General features: G+C 41.5%; 1 protein-coding gene across 2 annotated transcripts in view; it reads left to right on the top strand.

Annotated features, from left to right (window-relative positions):
- Nucleotides 1–18,749, top strand: part of ALG9 (ALG9 alpha-1,2-mannosyltransferase) — a 956,626-nt gene that overhangs the window by 598,464 nt on the left and 339,413 nt on the right. For both annotated transcript variants that reach the window (XM_069225004.1, XM_069225007.1), the window contains one exon: nucleotides 12,626–12,756. In XM_069225004.1, the coding sequence (XP_069081105.1) occupies nucleotides 12,626–12,756 (131 nt within the window). The remainder of the gene's footprint in view (nucleotides 1–12,625; nucleotides 12,757–18,749) is intronic.

Here is an 18,749-nt window from a genome sequence, read left to right as displayed (position 1 = left end):
CTGCCACGGTCCCAGTAGGGGGTTTGTCAGTCCTTTGTGTTAGGGAAGGCCACTAGCCTTTGAAATGTAAGTGTCAGGCCCTCCACCCTCCTGGCCCAGGAAGACCCATTCAGTATGCAGATGAGTGCAGGTGTGACTGAGTATCCTGTGTTTGTGGTTGTCTGGCCGAAATGCGCAAGGGAGCTGTCAAACAGTCCAGCCCAGACGTTGACTGGACACAGGCTGTAAGGCACAGATGGATTTTTAAGGGCAGAGAAATGCTCACTTTCTAAAAGTGGGATTTCTGAAAGAGTAATATAAAATACAACTTCACCAATAAGTAGGATTTTCTATTACCATTCTAGCCATACTAAATATGACCTGGTTACTCCTTTCTGATCAGAATCTACCACTCAAACAGTGTATGAGGGTAGCCCTAATGCTATCCCATGAAATGAGCAGGCCTCACAGTAGTGGAAAACGAATTTAGTAGTTTTCCACTACCAGGACATATAAAACACAAATTTACATGTCCTGCCTTTTACCTACATAGCACCCTGCCCTATGGGTTACGAAGCGCCTACCTTAGGGGTGTCTTATATGTAGAAAAAGAGGAGTTTAAGGTTTGGCAAGTACATTTAAATGCCAAGTCGGAGTGGCAGTGAAACTGTACACTCCTGCCTTACAGTGGCAGGCCTGAGACATGGTTAAGGGGCCACTTATGTGAGGGGCACAACTAGTGCTGCAGGTCCACTAGTAGCATTCAATTTACAGGCCCTAGGCACATGTAGTGCACGTTACTAGGGACGTTAAAGTAAATTAAATATGCCAATTGAGTATGAGCCAATGTTACCATGTTTTAGGGAAAGAGCACATGCAAAGTGTCCAGAGTCCCAAAGCCAGCAAAAATGAGGTCAGAAAAAGAAGAGGAGGAAGGCAAAATTTTTGGGGGTGACCCTGCAGAGAGGCCATTTCCAACAGTAAACTAAGAGGCAGGTCGTGGATCATGTGTCCCCTGTTTGTGGGCTAGATTATTTTTATATATGGGGCAAGCATTTAGGGCCTGATTACAACTTTGGAGAAGGTGGTAATCCGTCCCAAAAGTGACAGATATACCACCAGCCGTATTACGAGTCCATTATATCCTATGGAACTCGGAATACGGCTGGTGGTATATCCGTCACTTTACTGTCACTTTTGGGACAGATTAACACCTCCTCCAAAGTTGTAATCAGGCCCTTAGTCTATTTAATCAAACAAAAGAGGGTTTTTTTGTACAGCAGAGATGCCGAGTTCACATATTAAAAGGTGCTATTATATGTGAGAATGAAGAAAAAGGTGACTGTAAACTAAAATATTTTCCTAGGATCACACGGTTTGAGACACAATTACGGGTCAAGTATATTACAGTTAGGTTGAGTAGATTATTCAAGCTACTTGACCTGCAGGTCTAGTAACATTTTTATGATTTTTTGAGGCCTGGGTTAAGGCAGCTCAACTTTGGAACTCTCTTCCGGTCTCCTTCAGAGCTAGTGCAAACCTCTTGGTCTTCAGAAAGAACTTGAAGACCTGGTTATTCCCACAAGAACTATAAACTCTATAAATTCTCTAATATTGACTGATGCTGACATTCCCTTATCTTTTCTGAAAGGTGTTTATCTTCCACAAGTTAGCCGTTTACTGTAATGGTTCCACAGCGCCAAGATACATGTTAGGTGAATGTTTGCGCTTAACAAATGTTTGTTACATTACATCATCATTACCACCATCTATACCACATCACTATTACTAAAACCAAAGATGTCATCACAATTACCACCACTGCCAGTACAATTATGAAAACTGTTAGAACCAATACCATTGCCACCAATTTCACCACAATCAGTGCCTCACCACCATCACAACTAACATAACCAATGCCGCCACCACCACCAATACCAAGCCTCACTGATACCACCACCATGAAGAGCACCACTATACCTACAATTCAACCACCACCATCAATAACACCAATTCCACAACCACCAGACACAGCCAGTTCCAGCAGCAATAGCACCACCACCAGTAACACTGTCGCGTAGGTTCTCATTATCCTAATGAGACTACTGGATTTGGGAGGCAGAATCACCTGTACTGCAGGAGACTGAGTCTCAACCCGCACCATGTGACGTCTGTCGAATCAATTTGGGTTTGTTCCAGCTAACTAGCAGTGCCTCACCTCCACCTAAGAGTAGGGATGATTGGGGCAACAGGGCACATTACATAAATGACTCCTCAGGAAAATCGTGGTCACTCAGATCTCATCCGTTTCTCGCAGTTACATTAGTCTCACGTATGCAATGACAAACAAAGGCAAAGTATAGTTCAATAACGTTTTATTAAAGTAACTGCATCTTAGATAAGGTGGCATGTATTGCAATAACTAGGATGATGAAGCACAACAAGATTAAAATTGTGACAAGGAGAGTAAAACACAAAAATAACGCTACCATGTTGTCACTAAGGTTTTTAGGAATAGTTCCTACCTAAGCTATGTTAGAGCACAGCATGTTAAGCTCTAATTCTGCCCTTTAGGTTTCCCCTGGGAAGACATCATCCCTCATACCTGAGCAAGAGGCATGTAGTCTACGTAAGCAGCTGCAGTGAAGCACTCAGCAATCAGCATACAGTTGTGGTCATCTGGCTGGAATCTCCCTCTAACGTACATAGGTCAAAGTAGTGTTTTTATAATAAAACAGCTGACGCTTGGATCCCCACGTAAGAGTGTGTATGTTTCTATGAACATTGGAGACAAAGCGTACCACTTTTGCCGGCAACCTATCTTACTGCAGTCTTGAAAAAAGTACAGAGTGAAAGAAATGTCTTGTTTAAGAACGCAGTGCTGACCTACACGAACAGCTAGATAGAGAAAATAAAACAAGACCGAAAATGTGACTACTGTTAAAATAATATAACGAAGCTAAAATAAAATATATCTAAGTTATAATTAATGCCATTACCACCAATAACTCCTCCAAAAATATTACCACCACAAAGACATGCCAAAAACTGATCCACTATTACAAATATCACACCAGCAGTAACACCATCAGTCCCACCAATATTAACACCATCACGAATACCACCAGTACCACTATCACCACCGAGACCAACCAGGGTCTCTATTACCACCAGAGACCATCTGTATCACTACCCTTGCCGCCAATAATTCTAATACCACAGACATCAAAACCACTATGAGCATCACCCCACATCCACTACAGTACCACTACGAACAACACACACAACTGTCAATACCACCATTTCCCTCACTATTACCACCACCATGAAGACTGCCACCCATACCACCAATACTATTGCCAATACCATCACCACCAATAACAAAACTAACACCACAGTAACCATCAACACCAGTTTACCAATGCTACCACAATATCACCAATACCATAATCATCACCAGTATCAACACACCAAATCAATACAATCAGCACAATATCACTGCTACCACCAAAATACCACACTGACAGTTCAGCAACAGTACCGTCAGCCCTATCACCGTCAGTGCAATAAATAAAAACCACCACCATCAGTACCACAGCCAATACCATCATCAATAGTAGTAATACCACCACTATAATACCACACCAACAATATCAGTACCAGAAGTACAACCACTGCAGTACCACAACTACCCCACCAATCCCACACCACTACTTCCACAGCTCCCTAACCAGGCATTGACAAAGCCAACAAAACCTGCAAGTTTGTCTATAAAGTGCTGTCACCTGGAAACACATTTTCTGAATGCTTGTATTTGCATGCTTTGTCACATTAAACTTAGAAGTTCGCATTGCCACTGTATTTTTTCTTAGTACAATCCCAAGTGCTAGAGGGAGGAAGTCCAATGCAACTTAGCAAGTTGGGCTTATGTAATAGTGTGCATCAGTGGCTCCCAGTACTAACTTGTGTTTACTGTGGAATGTACACAAGGGGAAAGTAACTATGAAAAGGTATCTGTGTGAAGATAATCGAGGTAGAAGAAAAACAAAAACGAGGAGCAGATTTAGAAAAAATTGCAACAAGATAATAAAGTATGCACATTTCTTTGTAGACCTATGCAGTAGTTTTGGTTTAAAAAAACAAACAAGAAATTACGGTAGAACTGCAATCATAGGATGACTTGGCAATTGCCAGAATTGTTTTTGTTGCAAGCTATAATTTTAGCGCATCTCACTTGAAGGCACAAAAATGTGCTGCTCCTACGGCAGATCTGTTCTGTCACATACGCCCGCACACGGAATCTTTCCTTTAAGTCGACCGGGGAAGCGCGGTATCGATAAACAAGTCACTTTAACAGTACTATGGGAAAAGAGAAAGGTGGCAAAACGTAAAGTGAAGGAGGTTAGAAAAAGGGCGTTTTTGAGCTTCCCCACCAGCACATATTCACCGACATAGAGAACACACTTTGAGGGATGTTGGTAGAACAACGGATATCGACACCTTCTGTAAGAGAGAAATGTTTCAGTTTAAAAAGTCAAATAATTTCAAACACTTCTTTGTCACCGACATGACTGTTAACAGTACAATTATCACCCAAAAACGTTTTAAAGGAAATATCACAGTGAGCTAGAAAAGTCTAATTTTTGAAGGGAAAAATAAATCCTACGAAGAGCTTGTCTTGGACAGGAACGTGGAATTGCTATTTCACTTCGATTTGTCGTGGACAGAATAATATTTTATGGCTGCTGATTGCAAAAAGAAGATAGGTTATTTAGTCATCTGTCGTTTTATGCATGTATTTAAAGTAGGAGCAGGCCCCTTTTAAGAAATGTGGGGATCCTGGGCCAAAGTAGTTTGGGGGCTGTCCTCGGAACAGCTTTCAACTTAGGATCCTATTACAGCTGTTTCTTGCCCTCTTTGGCGAGACAGTGCACAGACACACTACTCCAAATTCTAATTTTGTTTCCATCCAATTTACAGGGATTGTATTGCAATTAATCTCTATGACCCCCTTCCATTTATCATATGTGAGGTCCTGTTTCGACCTGAAAGTAACTTTTTATGGATGTTGCATGGTGTTGAAAAGCACTAACACTACATTTTTCTGAGAAAGATTTGTAATAAGCTCCTACGCATTACCTGTATTAAAAATACACTAAAGGAAATCTATACTTAAAATAAATCTATGTTTAAGAATGATTTAAGGTTATCAGGACAGGATTGTCTGCAGAACAGAGACTATCAGGGGCTCCCTGAAGGGCAGGGGCTCTGGGCCAGCCCCCACTTTGCCCACGCCTTATAACATCTCTGAAGTACGTTTGGTTAAAGGAATTTTCAGTGCATTACATTTATAGTGGTTCACGCGGCGCTTGTTTACTTCTTGGCTACCGTCCACCATCTGATTTAAAAGGACAGCGTGTAAACTTTAAAGGCTGTACTACAAAAAGTACTCAGTCTTACCAGGGGAAACCCCAAGAAAAACATCTGAATGCCAGTTAAGATCCAGTTGATTTGTTCATGTGTCGCAGGATTTGCGATATCCTTCATAAAAATCCTCACAAAAGGTTTTTGCCCCACTGTTTTTAAAGGTAACAAATAAAACTGGATGCATGGAAATTCATGTTACAATCGTACTAGGTAGGGTCTTTGACAAGCTGAATGTATTACTATTTAAAACAAATACTTGGGAGTTTCTCATTTATGAAGTGACTGTAATTTCTCTGGCCCATTTGGTGCAAGCATGATGCATTTTATGAATTTCATTTGTGTATGTCATAGTAACTTATGAAGCGAGCTTAAGCCCAATTGCTGCTTGCTATTGATGATAATAATAGACATATTGCTATTACAAAGCACTGCACACATACTTTTTCGAAGTACCATCAATAACAATGACTGTTAGATTCGAAAAATTCTCGATGATCAGTAACCGATATAACAGTATGTCATTGTATTACCCATTATGGTGTGGTGTGATAGGAAGGTGTTTGAAGCAATAACCGGGTGGTTGTTAAGATGCATCAGACAAATATTGCCAGTTCCACTTAGCAGGTGAGCAGCTTGACCCCTGTCAGCCCGTTACATGGTCGAGGTCTTTAGTGTAGCGGTTCTACCCATACACCATTTTTTTGTTCTTTCTGCATGCTTAAGTGCCTTCAAAGAATGAATTGCCTTTATAAAGATATTTAACATTACAGGACGCCATCCTCGAATTTTCCCTGTGGGGAAAAAATAATTCTGTTTAAAGTTCTCACTAGCATCGATAAAGTGATCGATTCCTCTTCTCTACCTTTTATTATCTCTTAAGTTTAGTTACTATCACCCATCGTGTACATTTAGATCAATAAACCTTCTCCAGATTCCAATAATTCACAAGAGCAGACCAGTTGACGTATTTTGTTGTCGCTGCTGGGCTCCTGAATTCCCTTCTACCCTCCAGTCTCAGCCTTCACTGAAGCCTTTCAAAAACAACTTAAGACTTCGCTTTTTCCACAATAATATTAACTAGTGCTAGTAATACATTTTTGGTCAGAGTGTTTTCCGGGCCATGAAGCTTTATGTGACCGTACAGTGTGCTCTATAAATACCCTTACAAATACAAATGCATTAAGTTCCCTGAAAAATTGGGTTACCCCTTTAAAGATATTTTAACATCACAGGGCACCATCCTCAGCAGTTCCCTCATGGATATGTCGAGCCTTTTAAGCCTTTAAAAACAAACCTTCAGTTGCCTTGATAATGTGAGATTTTTAGAAGTTGCTTTCCGATGCTAAAAACTTTTCAAAATGGCTTTTCAATCAGTCAATCGCTGTTCATTTTTTATATTTAAACCTGTGGACCACCTTTATGAAATAATTCACATTGTCTAATACATTCTTTAAATTGTTTAATACACTCCTTGTCTAGGAGAAAACAAATCTTACAATTTGCATATTGTTACTAGACACATGCTTCTACCTTATAACTTTATATTAAAAAAAAAAAAAAAAAAGCATGTTATATTGAACGAAGGGGCAGGAAAGGGAATTGAAAAACGATTCAACATACCTTGTAGGAACAGAACTACAGTGAGTGCAGAATTATTAGGCAAATGAGTATTTTGACCACATCATCCTCTTTATGCATGTTGTCTTACTCCAAGCTGTATAGGCTCGAAAGCCTACTACCAATTAAGCATATTAGGTGATGTGCATCTCTGTGATGAGAAGGGGTGTGGTCTAATGACATCAACACCCTATATCAGGTGTGCATAATTATTAGGCAACTTCCTTTCCTTTGGCAAAATGGGTCAAAAGAAGGACTTGACAGGCTCAGAAAAGTCAAAAATAGTGAGATATCTTGCAGAGGGATGCAGCACTCTTAAAATTGCAAAGCTTCTGAAGCGTGATCATCGAACAATCAAGCGTTTCATTCAAAATAGTCAACAGGGTCGCAAGTGGCGTGTGGAAAAACCAAGGCGCAAAATAACTGCCCATGAACTGAGAAAAGTCAAGCGTGCAGCTGCCACGATGCCACTTGCCACCAGTTTGGCCATATTTCAGAGCTGCAACATCACTGGAGTGCCCAAAAGCACAAGGTGTGCAATACTCAGAGACATGGCCAAGGTAAGAAAGGCTGAAAGACGACCACCACTGAACAAGACACACAAGCTGAAACGTCAAGACTGGGCCAAGAAATATCTCAAGACTGATTTTTCTAAGGTTTTATGGACTGATGAAATGAGAGTGAGTCTTGATGGGCCAGATGGATGGGCCCGTGGCTGGATTGGTAAAGGGCAGAGAGCTCCAGTCCGACTCAGACGCCAGCAAGGTGGAGGTGGAGTACTGGTTTGGGCTGGTATCATCAAAGATTAGCTTGTGGGGCCTTTTCGGGTTGAGGATGGAGTCAAGCTCAACTCCCAGTCCTACTGCCAGTTCCTGGAAGACACCTTCTTCAAGCAGTGGTACAGGAAGAAGTCTGCATCCTTCAAGAAAAACATGATTTTCATGCAGGACAATGCTCCATCACACGCGTCCAAGTACTCAACAGCGTGGCTGGCAAGAAAGGGTATAAAAGAAGGAAATCTAATGACATGGCCTCCTTGTTCACCTGATCTGAACCCCATTGAGAACCTGTGGTCCATCATCAAATGTGAGATTTACAAGGAGGGAAAACAGTACACCTCTCTGAACAGTGTCTGGGAGGCTGTGGTTGCTGCTGCACGCAATGTTGATGGTGAACAGATCAAAACACTGACAGAATCCATGGATGGCAGGCTTTTGAGTGTCCTTGCAAAGAAAGGTGGCTATATTGGTCACTGATTTGTTTTTGTTTTGTTTTTGAATGTCAGAAATGTATATTTGTGAATGTTGAGATGTTATATTGGTTTCACTGGTAATAATAAATAATTGAAATGGGTATATATTTTTTTTTGTTAAGTTGCCTAATAATTATGCACAGTAATAGTCACCTGCACACACATTTATCCCCCTAACATAGCTAAAACTAAAAACAAACTAAAAACTACTTCCAAAAATATTCAGCTTTGATATTAATGAGTTTTTTGGGTTCATTGAGAACATGGTTGTTGTTCAATAATAAAATTAATCCTCAAAAATACAACTTGCCTAATAATTCTGCACTCCCTGTATACTCAAGTGTCTCAATTCACAAATAAGAGAACCTTAAAACCAATCACCTGTACTCTTAAAATCACTTCCTTACTTAGTATTAATGCTCTTTGGCTGTTTCTCCCGGCTCACATTTAGCAATAGTGAAAACTTCCTGTGGGTGCTAATTAGACTTATGACAATACAGTTCTTGATGCGAAGGGTATGCACCGTTTTTTACCGCAGTTTGAAATCATCATAATGCTATCCAGTTCTTTAAATATTACCTGAAACTACACTTGGCATATGGGTAACTTGATCTTTTTCGCCAATGAAACTCTCTCCAAAAGTGAGGAAGGCAATTTAACCCTAAACAATGCAGATTTTCAAAGACATTCCATTATGATTACTACATTACATTCTATAGTGACTGTGCTAGTTAATAAGAACGAAATGCCAACATTTCCAACCGAGACTCTTGGTCAGCCCATCCCACAACAGGAGTTAGGTTCACCATTTCCCCCTGTGAGGCAGAGTGTTGCTTAACCAAGTCCAGAGAGTTCCCCAAAATGAGACACATGGTGTACAAGGTGTGGGCCAGGAACTATTGGATCCCACAGATAATCGGTGTGTCTTCCCAAACAGGAAACAAAAAAAATATATTTGTCCCTTTAGTGGACATGTGCCACTTTTCCTGTTGGGGGATTCAAGTTCAGGGACGGGAGTCTGTTGTTCCTTGCAGTCCTCCATCCCAGTATTTACAGTCAATCACAGTGAGTCAAACTGTGACATGCCTAATTAACATTAATTAGACAAGTTGTTTTCTGACCCCCCCGAATGTATAATTTGCGATGCCACCTATTAGTACATAGGTTCCATAGCATGTTGCATTCCATTCACAAACTAGTCAGTGTGCAATTTGCACATCCCTGGTTTGCAAGTGGAAATAGCACATCTTAGTCTTGTTTCTGATGCAGGTTTCTAAGGAATTCAGAAAGAAGGTAGAAATTTACTTTTATAGCCTTTTCGGCAATCCTTTACATTGGAATTTTGTACATGCTTCGCTATTTTGGAAAGACACCTCTTTGCAGGTGGTACTGAGAGAAAATGATTCAGGAGTTACATTTTCAGAAAATGATCACTTACTCCTAGCTCTCTGATTGGGTGATAGAATTTGCATGCAGACAACAACTTCTATTAGAGTACAGTGTTATTTGCAATGTGGTGAACTGAGACACACAACCTCTCCCCTAGTATCGCAATATAAATTGTGAACCACATGGATGAGAAAAATGAGTATTTTCTGTCAGAATCACGTCTGGCTGAATTGAGCATCATTCCACCTCCTCCATAGTATCTGCCCTTCCCTCCTATGCAATTATAATATAGCCGGAGAAAAGGGAATGGAAGAGAAAGAGAAACAACTCTGGATCCTCTCTGAGGCCGTATCAACAGCGAGACATGGAGCTAGTTCCTTGCCTTTGAAATTGGAGCGAGTGAACTCAGATACATAGAAGCATACGCAGAGGCTACAGTGGAACTGTCAATTACATCAGGATAGTTCTCTGCATGGAAAATAATGTGAGTGGATTCCTCAGCCAGATCAATCTGAACTAATCCAAACTGCTACCACAAGACTCCTTGTCTGCCTCTGCCGCAGAGAATACATGACTCCATTTCTGCAAGCAATGTTCACAGCACTTTGCATCATCTAAAGAGCCTCTCAAGGAAAAAGGCCTCCATAGGTAAAAATCAAATTCAAGCTTGCATTCCATCCATCATACTGCCTTAGCATACAAAATTCATTGAAGGCATCACTTTCTCATTACAAGCCACCAAACTCTGGAACTCATCAGCAGCCAAGATTTGAAGCACCCATAAGCAATTATAGTTCAGAAGAGAAGTGAAACATGGTGGTTCAAAGATAATTACACCATCTCATAAACTTAAGTTAGAACCCAAAACAAACATCGCCCTTGGGAGTACAGTCTACAGACCACAGATATGCAACACCCTAAACAGCATACTCTCCTCATGTCATTAATCATTGTTGTAACTTTCAAAGCCTTGATATGTTGTAAAGGGCTCATCTGTAGCTAGCCTGGGTATTATAGTTATACCTTCCCCTCCCTCCACTCCAGTCAGTGGTTGTGCAGCCGGTTGTAGTACAAATAGGCTGGTGCAGGCTGAACATAATTCCCTCGCTCTGCCTGGCCTGCTTACACTCACCTAGGACAGAACTACTACAGGTCATGTCTGTTGCCCAGCACTTTACCAGTCCACTGCAACAAACCACCCACCATCTTTTGAACCGGTAACAAATAACTGAAGAGATCTTCCATATACAACTGGCCACCATAGAACTCTATTTTAGTCCACCACTGAAGGACCTAACTAACTACACACGAAGACAACTTCTTGACAGCTCACAGAGGAAGTCAGTTCCATCAGATCTGCTGATCACCTCCAACATAGTCCTGCCAGGACTATAAACATAAATAAAAATCTCAGACCGGGCAATCCTGGGGGTAAACAGCTTAGTGGACTATCATCATAAGAAAAGGGACATGCCATCACACCGCTAAGGGCAGTGTACCATAACATGACAACCGCACCTCGTTGGTCACTTCCAACCTAGAATCGAAACAAAGACTGCACCCTTCCAACACACAAAATACATGGTGTAGTGTGCTACCCTGGTAGGCAAGTGCTTTATTACCCCACCTAGGGGTATTAAATGCTATATAAATGTTACAGTACAATAAAACGCGATGCAGTGAAGCTATAGGAAATGCAGTAAGTAAGAAGGACTACTACCGCAATGTTGAATGAGGCCTGGAAACCTGGACAGACTGCAGGTACACATGAGGCCACAGGCACTTATGGACCGGTATGAAAATGGCATCTGCATCTAATACTGAAAGAGACAGACACATGATAGGGAACTGGGCAGAAAGAAAACAAGAAAGTGTGCAGACGGGGAGCCATTGAGCCAACAGAACTGAGAGCAGGTAAGCCATGCAACACAGTGTTGCATGGCCCTGTTCACCTTTTTGTTGATGACCTAACTCCTTTAATGACCAGACATCAGATGCTACATCGTGCCTCAATGCCACACATCAGCTGCCAAAATCTAGTCTGTCATAATCTCTTTCCTTTAAAACTTGACAGAAAAAGAGAAAACAGTCTCTATGGATCCCTTATACCCGTTTTGTAGTCACCTCTGCCTCCAATAAACCTAACTCAGCGGCACCAGTTGCATCACTTTGAAGTCATTGGTCAATTATGGTTTGGTTAAATCACCCAAGGATTTTCACTTGAATTGAAAGCTTTGCGTGCCCTCTGTGAACTGAGGGCAGCAATGGTGATACTGGAGTTTAAAAAAAGTTCAAAGGTAAAGAACACACATCTTTTTGGGATACACAGTTAGCGTTTCAGACCAGGTTTTGGCGCTACATTTAAAACAGTCTTGGGGATCAGATCTGCAACATTTCTATATCACGTTGACATATTTTATGGGCAAGGAGTGATTCCAAATTAATGAAGCCAGAATTGAAATTATCATGGAGGCATGCTTCCAACCGCATAGAAAAAATATGTACGGCACTCTGCACCCGTTTTTCAGTAAGATTCACAACATCTTTTCAGCTAGTTGTTCAAGTGTTTTGGGGCCAGACTTAGAGACAAGTTGGTATTAGTATGAAGCCATGTCTTAGGGAAATATTTAACTAAATGTAGAACCTTTTGGGAGTCTTAGTTATTTGCACTCACAATCTGGCACCATTTCGCATGTGTCATATTTTTTTCTCTTTCTATTAATCCTTTTCTTTATTTTTATTTATTTCTCTCTCTCTCTTATACTCTCTAACATCTCTTTCACTTTCCTTTTCCCTATCTTTTCCTTCGAGTTTGCAGTGGGCGTTATACAGATGACCTTACTTGCTGGAATTTTTTTGTATAACTTTACGGGGAATTTTTACCACCATTGCTTATTGATTATTTCTTTCGTAATTATGTTATATATTTTTTTAAGATTACTATTTTTTTTTTACATCTAGGTCGACTTAGGCAAATGCCATTACTTGGTAGATTTGGATACTGTCAATGAAACGCCAAGGGAACCGAGATATTCTGCAAACAAAGATGAGTGGATGGTTATTGCCTACAAACCATTTCTAGATGCCACAAGGTAAGAATACAAAAAGGTACATGGTAACCAACAGGATTTGAATAAAAAACATAAAAGCTTTAAATGGATTGAAAATCCTTTAATGATCATCCTGTCCACTAAGTTGTTCTCGTGGTTGCTGATTTGTCACTACATAACCTTCCTTAGCCATACCTGGTAATAAAGAAAAGAAGACTCCCTCTTACCAGGGGCGATCCGACATGTAAGAGTTAATTCCCTTATTTTAACGGGTTCCAAAAACCACAACAGACTTTCAATTCCTCTGTTCTCAATAAGACCAATAACAGAGCTCTATTGGATTTTCTTTTAGAAAGTTGCCTCTGTTTTCCCTCTTGTAGTAAGTTGGTTTCATGTTATGTCTTTGTATTGTATTGTAATTGTATTGTAATCGTATTTATATAGCGCTTACTACCCCTGACGAGGCGCCGAATCGCTGTTCGATGAGTAGCACGCTACACCGGAACCCAACAAGAATTAGTGATGGATTAGTATTGTTTAATAATGAGTACAGTTTTAGTATTATTATGAGTTAATTTGAGCCGCGGATATGAGAGTTTGTTAGTTAGATTGACTGGAGTAATGGAGGGGTGGAGGAGGAAAGAAATCCAGAAGTGTTAATTGGGAGTATATCCTTCATTTACTCAACCCAAAGGCTTGGGATGAATAAAGGGGGGCGGAGGGGGAAGAGTATGTGGAAGGGTTAGGGAGAGCATAGTAGCAGGGTGAGATGAATGCAGGAGAATTTAGTAGGGTTGTGTGGGAGGTCACAGAGGTAGAGTGAGGTTTGATGAGTTAGATGTGGAGGTGGAGGGAAGAGCTTAGGCAGAGATATTTAGGAGATGAAGGTGGTAGAAGGTATTTGGGATGAGTCAGAGTGAGAATGGAGGATAGTTTGATAGAGACATGACATAAGAGTGATGAGTAGATAAGTGTGATAAGATGAGAGCAGGAATTCATAGATATCTAGTATAACAACCCAAAAACCAGGAGCCATGCAATGATCCACGAACATGCCAAGCACAGAAACAACATATACACATATAAATATATATATATATACACACACACACACACACACACATGAATACACACACATATGCACATACAATACATAATTAGAATCATGGGTAAAAAATACTTAGTCAGACAGGTTTAAAGAGTGTGTGTGTATTTTATTGTTACGACAGTAGCAATACATATTTTCCAAAGAAACTATAAATAAATAGAAATATACATATAATCTGAAAAAATATTTATCCACATAGGCACGTGCAGTTCATAGTTGTTTGAAAAAGGTGGTTATGAAGGAAAGAGCCAACTCTTGAGGAGTTTTCTGAAGACAAGAAAGTTATCTGTGGCTCTTATAGTTGGGGGTAATGAATTCCATAGTTTGGCTGCTTGGACGGAGAAGGATGTACCACCTATAGTCTTTTTCTTGTATGGTGGTGTTCTAAGGCGGGTGCCAGTCTTGAGCGGAGGGTTCTTTGTTGGATGTATTTGGTAATTTTCTTTCTGATAAAAAGCGGTCCTGTTCCATGTATAGCTTTGTGGGTGATACAAAGCAGCTTGAAAGTGCATCTTCTGGCAACGGGTAACCAGTGTAGTGCTCTCAAGGCAGGGGAGATGTGGGCTTGCGGCTTTATATGTAGTAGTAGCCTGGCTGCGGAATTCTGGATACGTTGTAGTTTTTTCATAACAGATAGAGATGATCCATGGTAGAGGCTATTGGCATAATCCAGTTTGGATAGTACAAGCGAGATAGTAGCTTGCACCTTGTGTGGAAATCCGAGGTGAGGGAAGATGCGTCGTAAAGTCTTTAAGGTGATGAAGCTTGTGCGTGCTAATTTGTCTACTTGGGCATTCATAGTTAACTTGGAATCCATGGTGATTCCTAGGTTTTTAACTTCCTTGGATAATTGAGGAGGTGGTCCGAGATCGTCAGGCCAGACGCACAGAGGGTCATAATTTTTCCAGTCACCACATATGAGTATTTCTGTTTTGGAGGTATTTAGTTTGAGATGGCTCCAGGTCATCCACTGATCAACGGCTCTGAGGCAACTGAAGATTTGGGAGTTTTCAATGTTTTTGGGGTCTTCTAATTTAAGAAGTATTTGTGTGTCATCTGCATAGTTGTAGCATGTGAGATGGAAATCATTGATCAGTTCTGGTAAAGATATCATGTAGATGTTGAAAAGCAAAGGTGAGATGATTGACCCTTGGGGGACCCCTGCTATTGTGAGGTAGGGTTCGGACGAGAAGAGGGCGAGTGGATGATATTTGCTCTTTTTTGGAGATAGGAAGTAATCCAGTCGAGAGCAATCCCTTGTATGCCAGCTTCCTGGAGTCTTTGAGTTAGGGTGTCATGGTCAACCGTATCAAAGGCAGCTGAGAGGTCCAAGAGAAGTAGTGCAGCAACTCCATTTCGGTCGACTGTGTTTTTAAGATCGTCCCAGATTGCCATGAGTGCTGATTCAGTGCTTCTTCCTGGGCGGAATCCAGTTTGAAAGTCTGAAAGTATAGAATTGTCTTCAATGAATTGTGACATCTGGGCGAATGCTGCTCTTTCTATCAATTTGCCCAGGAAAGGTCCATTTGTGATTGGTCTGTAGTTGTTGGGGTCTTGAGGGTCTAGGTTTGTTTTCTTTAATAATGGTCGTATGTATGCCTTTTTCAGGTCTGCAGGAAAAGTTCCTGAAGTTAAAGAGTTGTTGATGATTCTTCTTACAGGTGTGGCAGCAGAAGTAGATAGCAGGATGTTCTTGAAGATTTGTGGTGGGCAAGGGTCAGAAGGGCAACCAGAAGGTCTGCTTGCTTTGACCAAATCCATAAATTCATCCTGGGATATTTGTTTGAAGGACTGTAGAGGTTGGGATGGTTTATTCTTAAAGGGTATTTTAGGAAAGGGGTTGGTGCTGATGGTTTTCGTCTGTTTTAAATAGGAGTCCAATGTGTCTGCCTTGGTTGTGTAGTGAGTTGCCAATTTGTTTGTGAAATCTTGAGTGGTGGGAGGACTTCCTTCCATGCATGTAGGTTTTTGAAATTAATTGAGAATTTTATAAAACTCCTTGGTTGTAGATTGAGCATTTTGAATTCTGCCTGAGTAGTATCTTTTTTTAGCTTTTTTGATTGATGATTTGTATATCCTGTTAAGTTTGTGTAGCTGCAGTTTGTCTTGACTGTTGTTTGTTTTGAGCCAGGTCCGCTGCAACTTTCTGATTTGTTGCTTTACCTTTTTAAGTTCTGTGCTTCTCCAAGGTGTTGGTTTTCTTTTGTTGTGTTTAGTTTTTCTGAGTGGTATTAGGACATCAAAAGCTTCCTGTAGCCACTCATAAAGTTTTGGTACAGAATTAATTGTATCTAGATCTGTGTTTGCTGTTAGTTGTGTTTCTAAGTGATCCAAATTGAGTTTGCTCCATGGTCAATAGGTGTATGTATGTAAGTAATTGTGGGGTGTGTTGATTTGTGGAGTTGTATGTCGGAAAGTTATCATATGGTGGTCTGACCAGGTGGTTGGTGTGATGCTATGAATAGTAACGAGTTCAGGCTTAGCAAAAATGACATCTAGGATGTGACCAGCGATATGTGTGGGATTGTGTACAATCTGATGTAGGTTCAATGCGAGTAGGCCAGTGGTGATAGCTTTTGGATGGGGCATATTGGGTTTGTCAAACCAAATGTTTAGATCCCCAAGAATGCATAGATTGGAGTATAGTGTAAAAAGGTTTGAGACTGTGTCAAGAAAAGCATCTGGGAAAGTGGAGTTGTTAGGTGGAGGTCTGTAAAGGAGGAGAAAGTTACAGGAGGAAGTTGGAGTAGGGTGGCTTCTGGTAAGGAGGGCTTCACAACCTTGTATGGAGATGTTGTCTGTTGTACTGAGGTTTATTGCCTGTTTGAATATAATAGCTAGTCCACCTCCTCTCTTGCCTATACGGTTTTGTGTGATGGTTTGATAGCCCGGAGGAAGGGCTTCGTGCAACACTGGTGCCATGTCATCTCCCAACCAGGATTCCGTAATGAATAGTAAGTCAGGTTGTGTGTCTGTGAGCAGGTCGTAGATGTGGTGCTTGTTTTTTTAGAGTGATCAAGCATTTATGAGCTGGCAGTTTAGATACGGTGTGTTAGTGGTAGTGTTGTTTTGTTTAGTAGAAGTATAAGTAGTGTAATGTGAGCTTGAAGCAGGAGTGTTGCTAGTTGTGATAACTGTTTGAGGCTCACAATAGTCTTGCTTTTCAATATAGTGTTCCTCTTCCAGCAGGTTAAGGAGGCATTTTGTTGGGTCTGTGTGTGTGGGTGGTGGACTTGGTGGCTGCGAGAGCCATGAGGAGTGTAGTGTTTTTTGTAAGGTAGTGTTATTATGTAACAGACAAGGGGATGCGAGGTTGCTATGAGTGGCATGTTTTTTATTTTGTTTGCGTTTGTTTAGTGTGGATGGAGTATGAGTTAGGGGTGGTGGAGGAGCATGTGGATCATGATGTAAGGCTCTAAATTGTGCAATGGAGTAGAGGCGAGTGAATGAAAGTTGCTGGGTTGGGGTGCTTGAGGTAGGTGTTTGTGAAGAGTCGGGGTGGAAGTGGGTATGACAATAAGTGTAATGTAAGTTTGTGTTGCTTTGATGTGCTGATGTTTGTGGTCGGTATTGTTTTTGTGGAATAATGAGAGGGGATATTGGTGTAGTTGTTTTTGGTGAGGGATTTGTATGTGAGTTAGTGCTGCTAAGTGGAATTTGAGTGTTAGATGGGGTGTGTAAGAGGTGATGGGTGTGTGTCAGGGAAGTAAGTATTAGTTGAGATGACCGGAAGAGGTAATATGTGTGGTGGAGTGAAATGTGGGGATTGTATGGTTGTGTGTAATTGGTGAGGAGAGGGAAAGAGTGTTTGTAGATGATGTGTTTGAATGCAGGGTTTGGGCATTGTTATGATGACAGGTGGTCTGTGTGGTGCGAACAGCGGATAGTGTTGGTTAGTATCAGCAGAGAGTGTGTATCTGGGTAACTGAAACTGAGAGAAATGTATGTTGTAGTTTTGTATTGTGTGGGTGGTGGCAGGTAGTGTTAGTGGGAGGGGACAGAGTAGTGTTTGCTGTGAGAATGAAGGTGTTTGGCTGTAGTAGTTGTGGGGGGTATGTGTATATGTGTTGTATGTAGGGTATTGTGTTGGGTGGTGGGGCAATGCAATCTGTCTGTGGTCAGTTTGTGATGCATGGTTTGGATGTCTTTGTAGAATATGTGTTTGCATGTTGAGGGATGTGTGGGGGTTGACAATATTCCTGGCCATATGTGAATTGGGCAGCATTTCTGGCCCTAGTCCCTACCTGTCCCGAACAGGCCCAAACAGACAACTGCCCTTATCCTTTCCGCCCTTCAAGCCCAAACAGACAACTGCCCTTATCCTCTCCGCCCTTCAAGCTCAAACAGACAACTGCCCTTATCCTCTCCGCCCTTATCCTCTCCGCCCTTTGCCTCTCCGCCCTTTACCTCAACGCCCTGAATCCTGGCCTTTTATAGCCCTACTGGCCAATAACAAGCTGGTCCTAGCCCTAGCCAATCCTATTTTAAACCCTGATTTAGCCAACTAATGGGAGACCCAGCCCTAATCACCAGTCATAGACCTATTCCTGACCACCAATCACAGCCCCAGCCCTAAAACCAGCAACCAATCAGAATCCCAGCCCTATCCACCAATCATAGCCCTAGAACCAACAGCCAATCGGAATCCCAGTCCTTTCCACCAATCCCAGCCCTAGAACCAACAGCCAATCGGAATCCCAGCCCTATCCACCAATCACAGCCCTAGAACCAACAGCCAATCGGAATCCCAGCCCTATCCACCAATCACAGCCCTAGAACCAACAGCCAATCGGAATCCCAACCCTATCCACCAATCACAGCCCTAGAACCAACAGCCAATCGGAATCCCAGCCCTATCCACCAATCACAGCCCTAGAACCAACATCCAATCGGAATCCCAGCCCTATCCACCAATCACAGCCCTAGA

This window comes from Pleurodeles waltl, chromosome 3_1 (genome assembly GCF_031143425.1).
Source record: "Pleurodeles waltl isolate 20211129_DDA chromosome 3_1, aPleWal1.hap1.20221129, whole genome shotgun sequence".
NCBI lineage: Eukaryota > Metazoa > Chordata > Amphibia > Caudata > Salamandridae > Pleurodeles > Pleurodeles waltl.
This window is presented reverse-complemented; position numbering and strand designations above follow the sequence as displayed.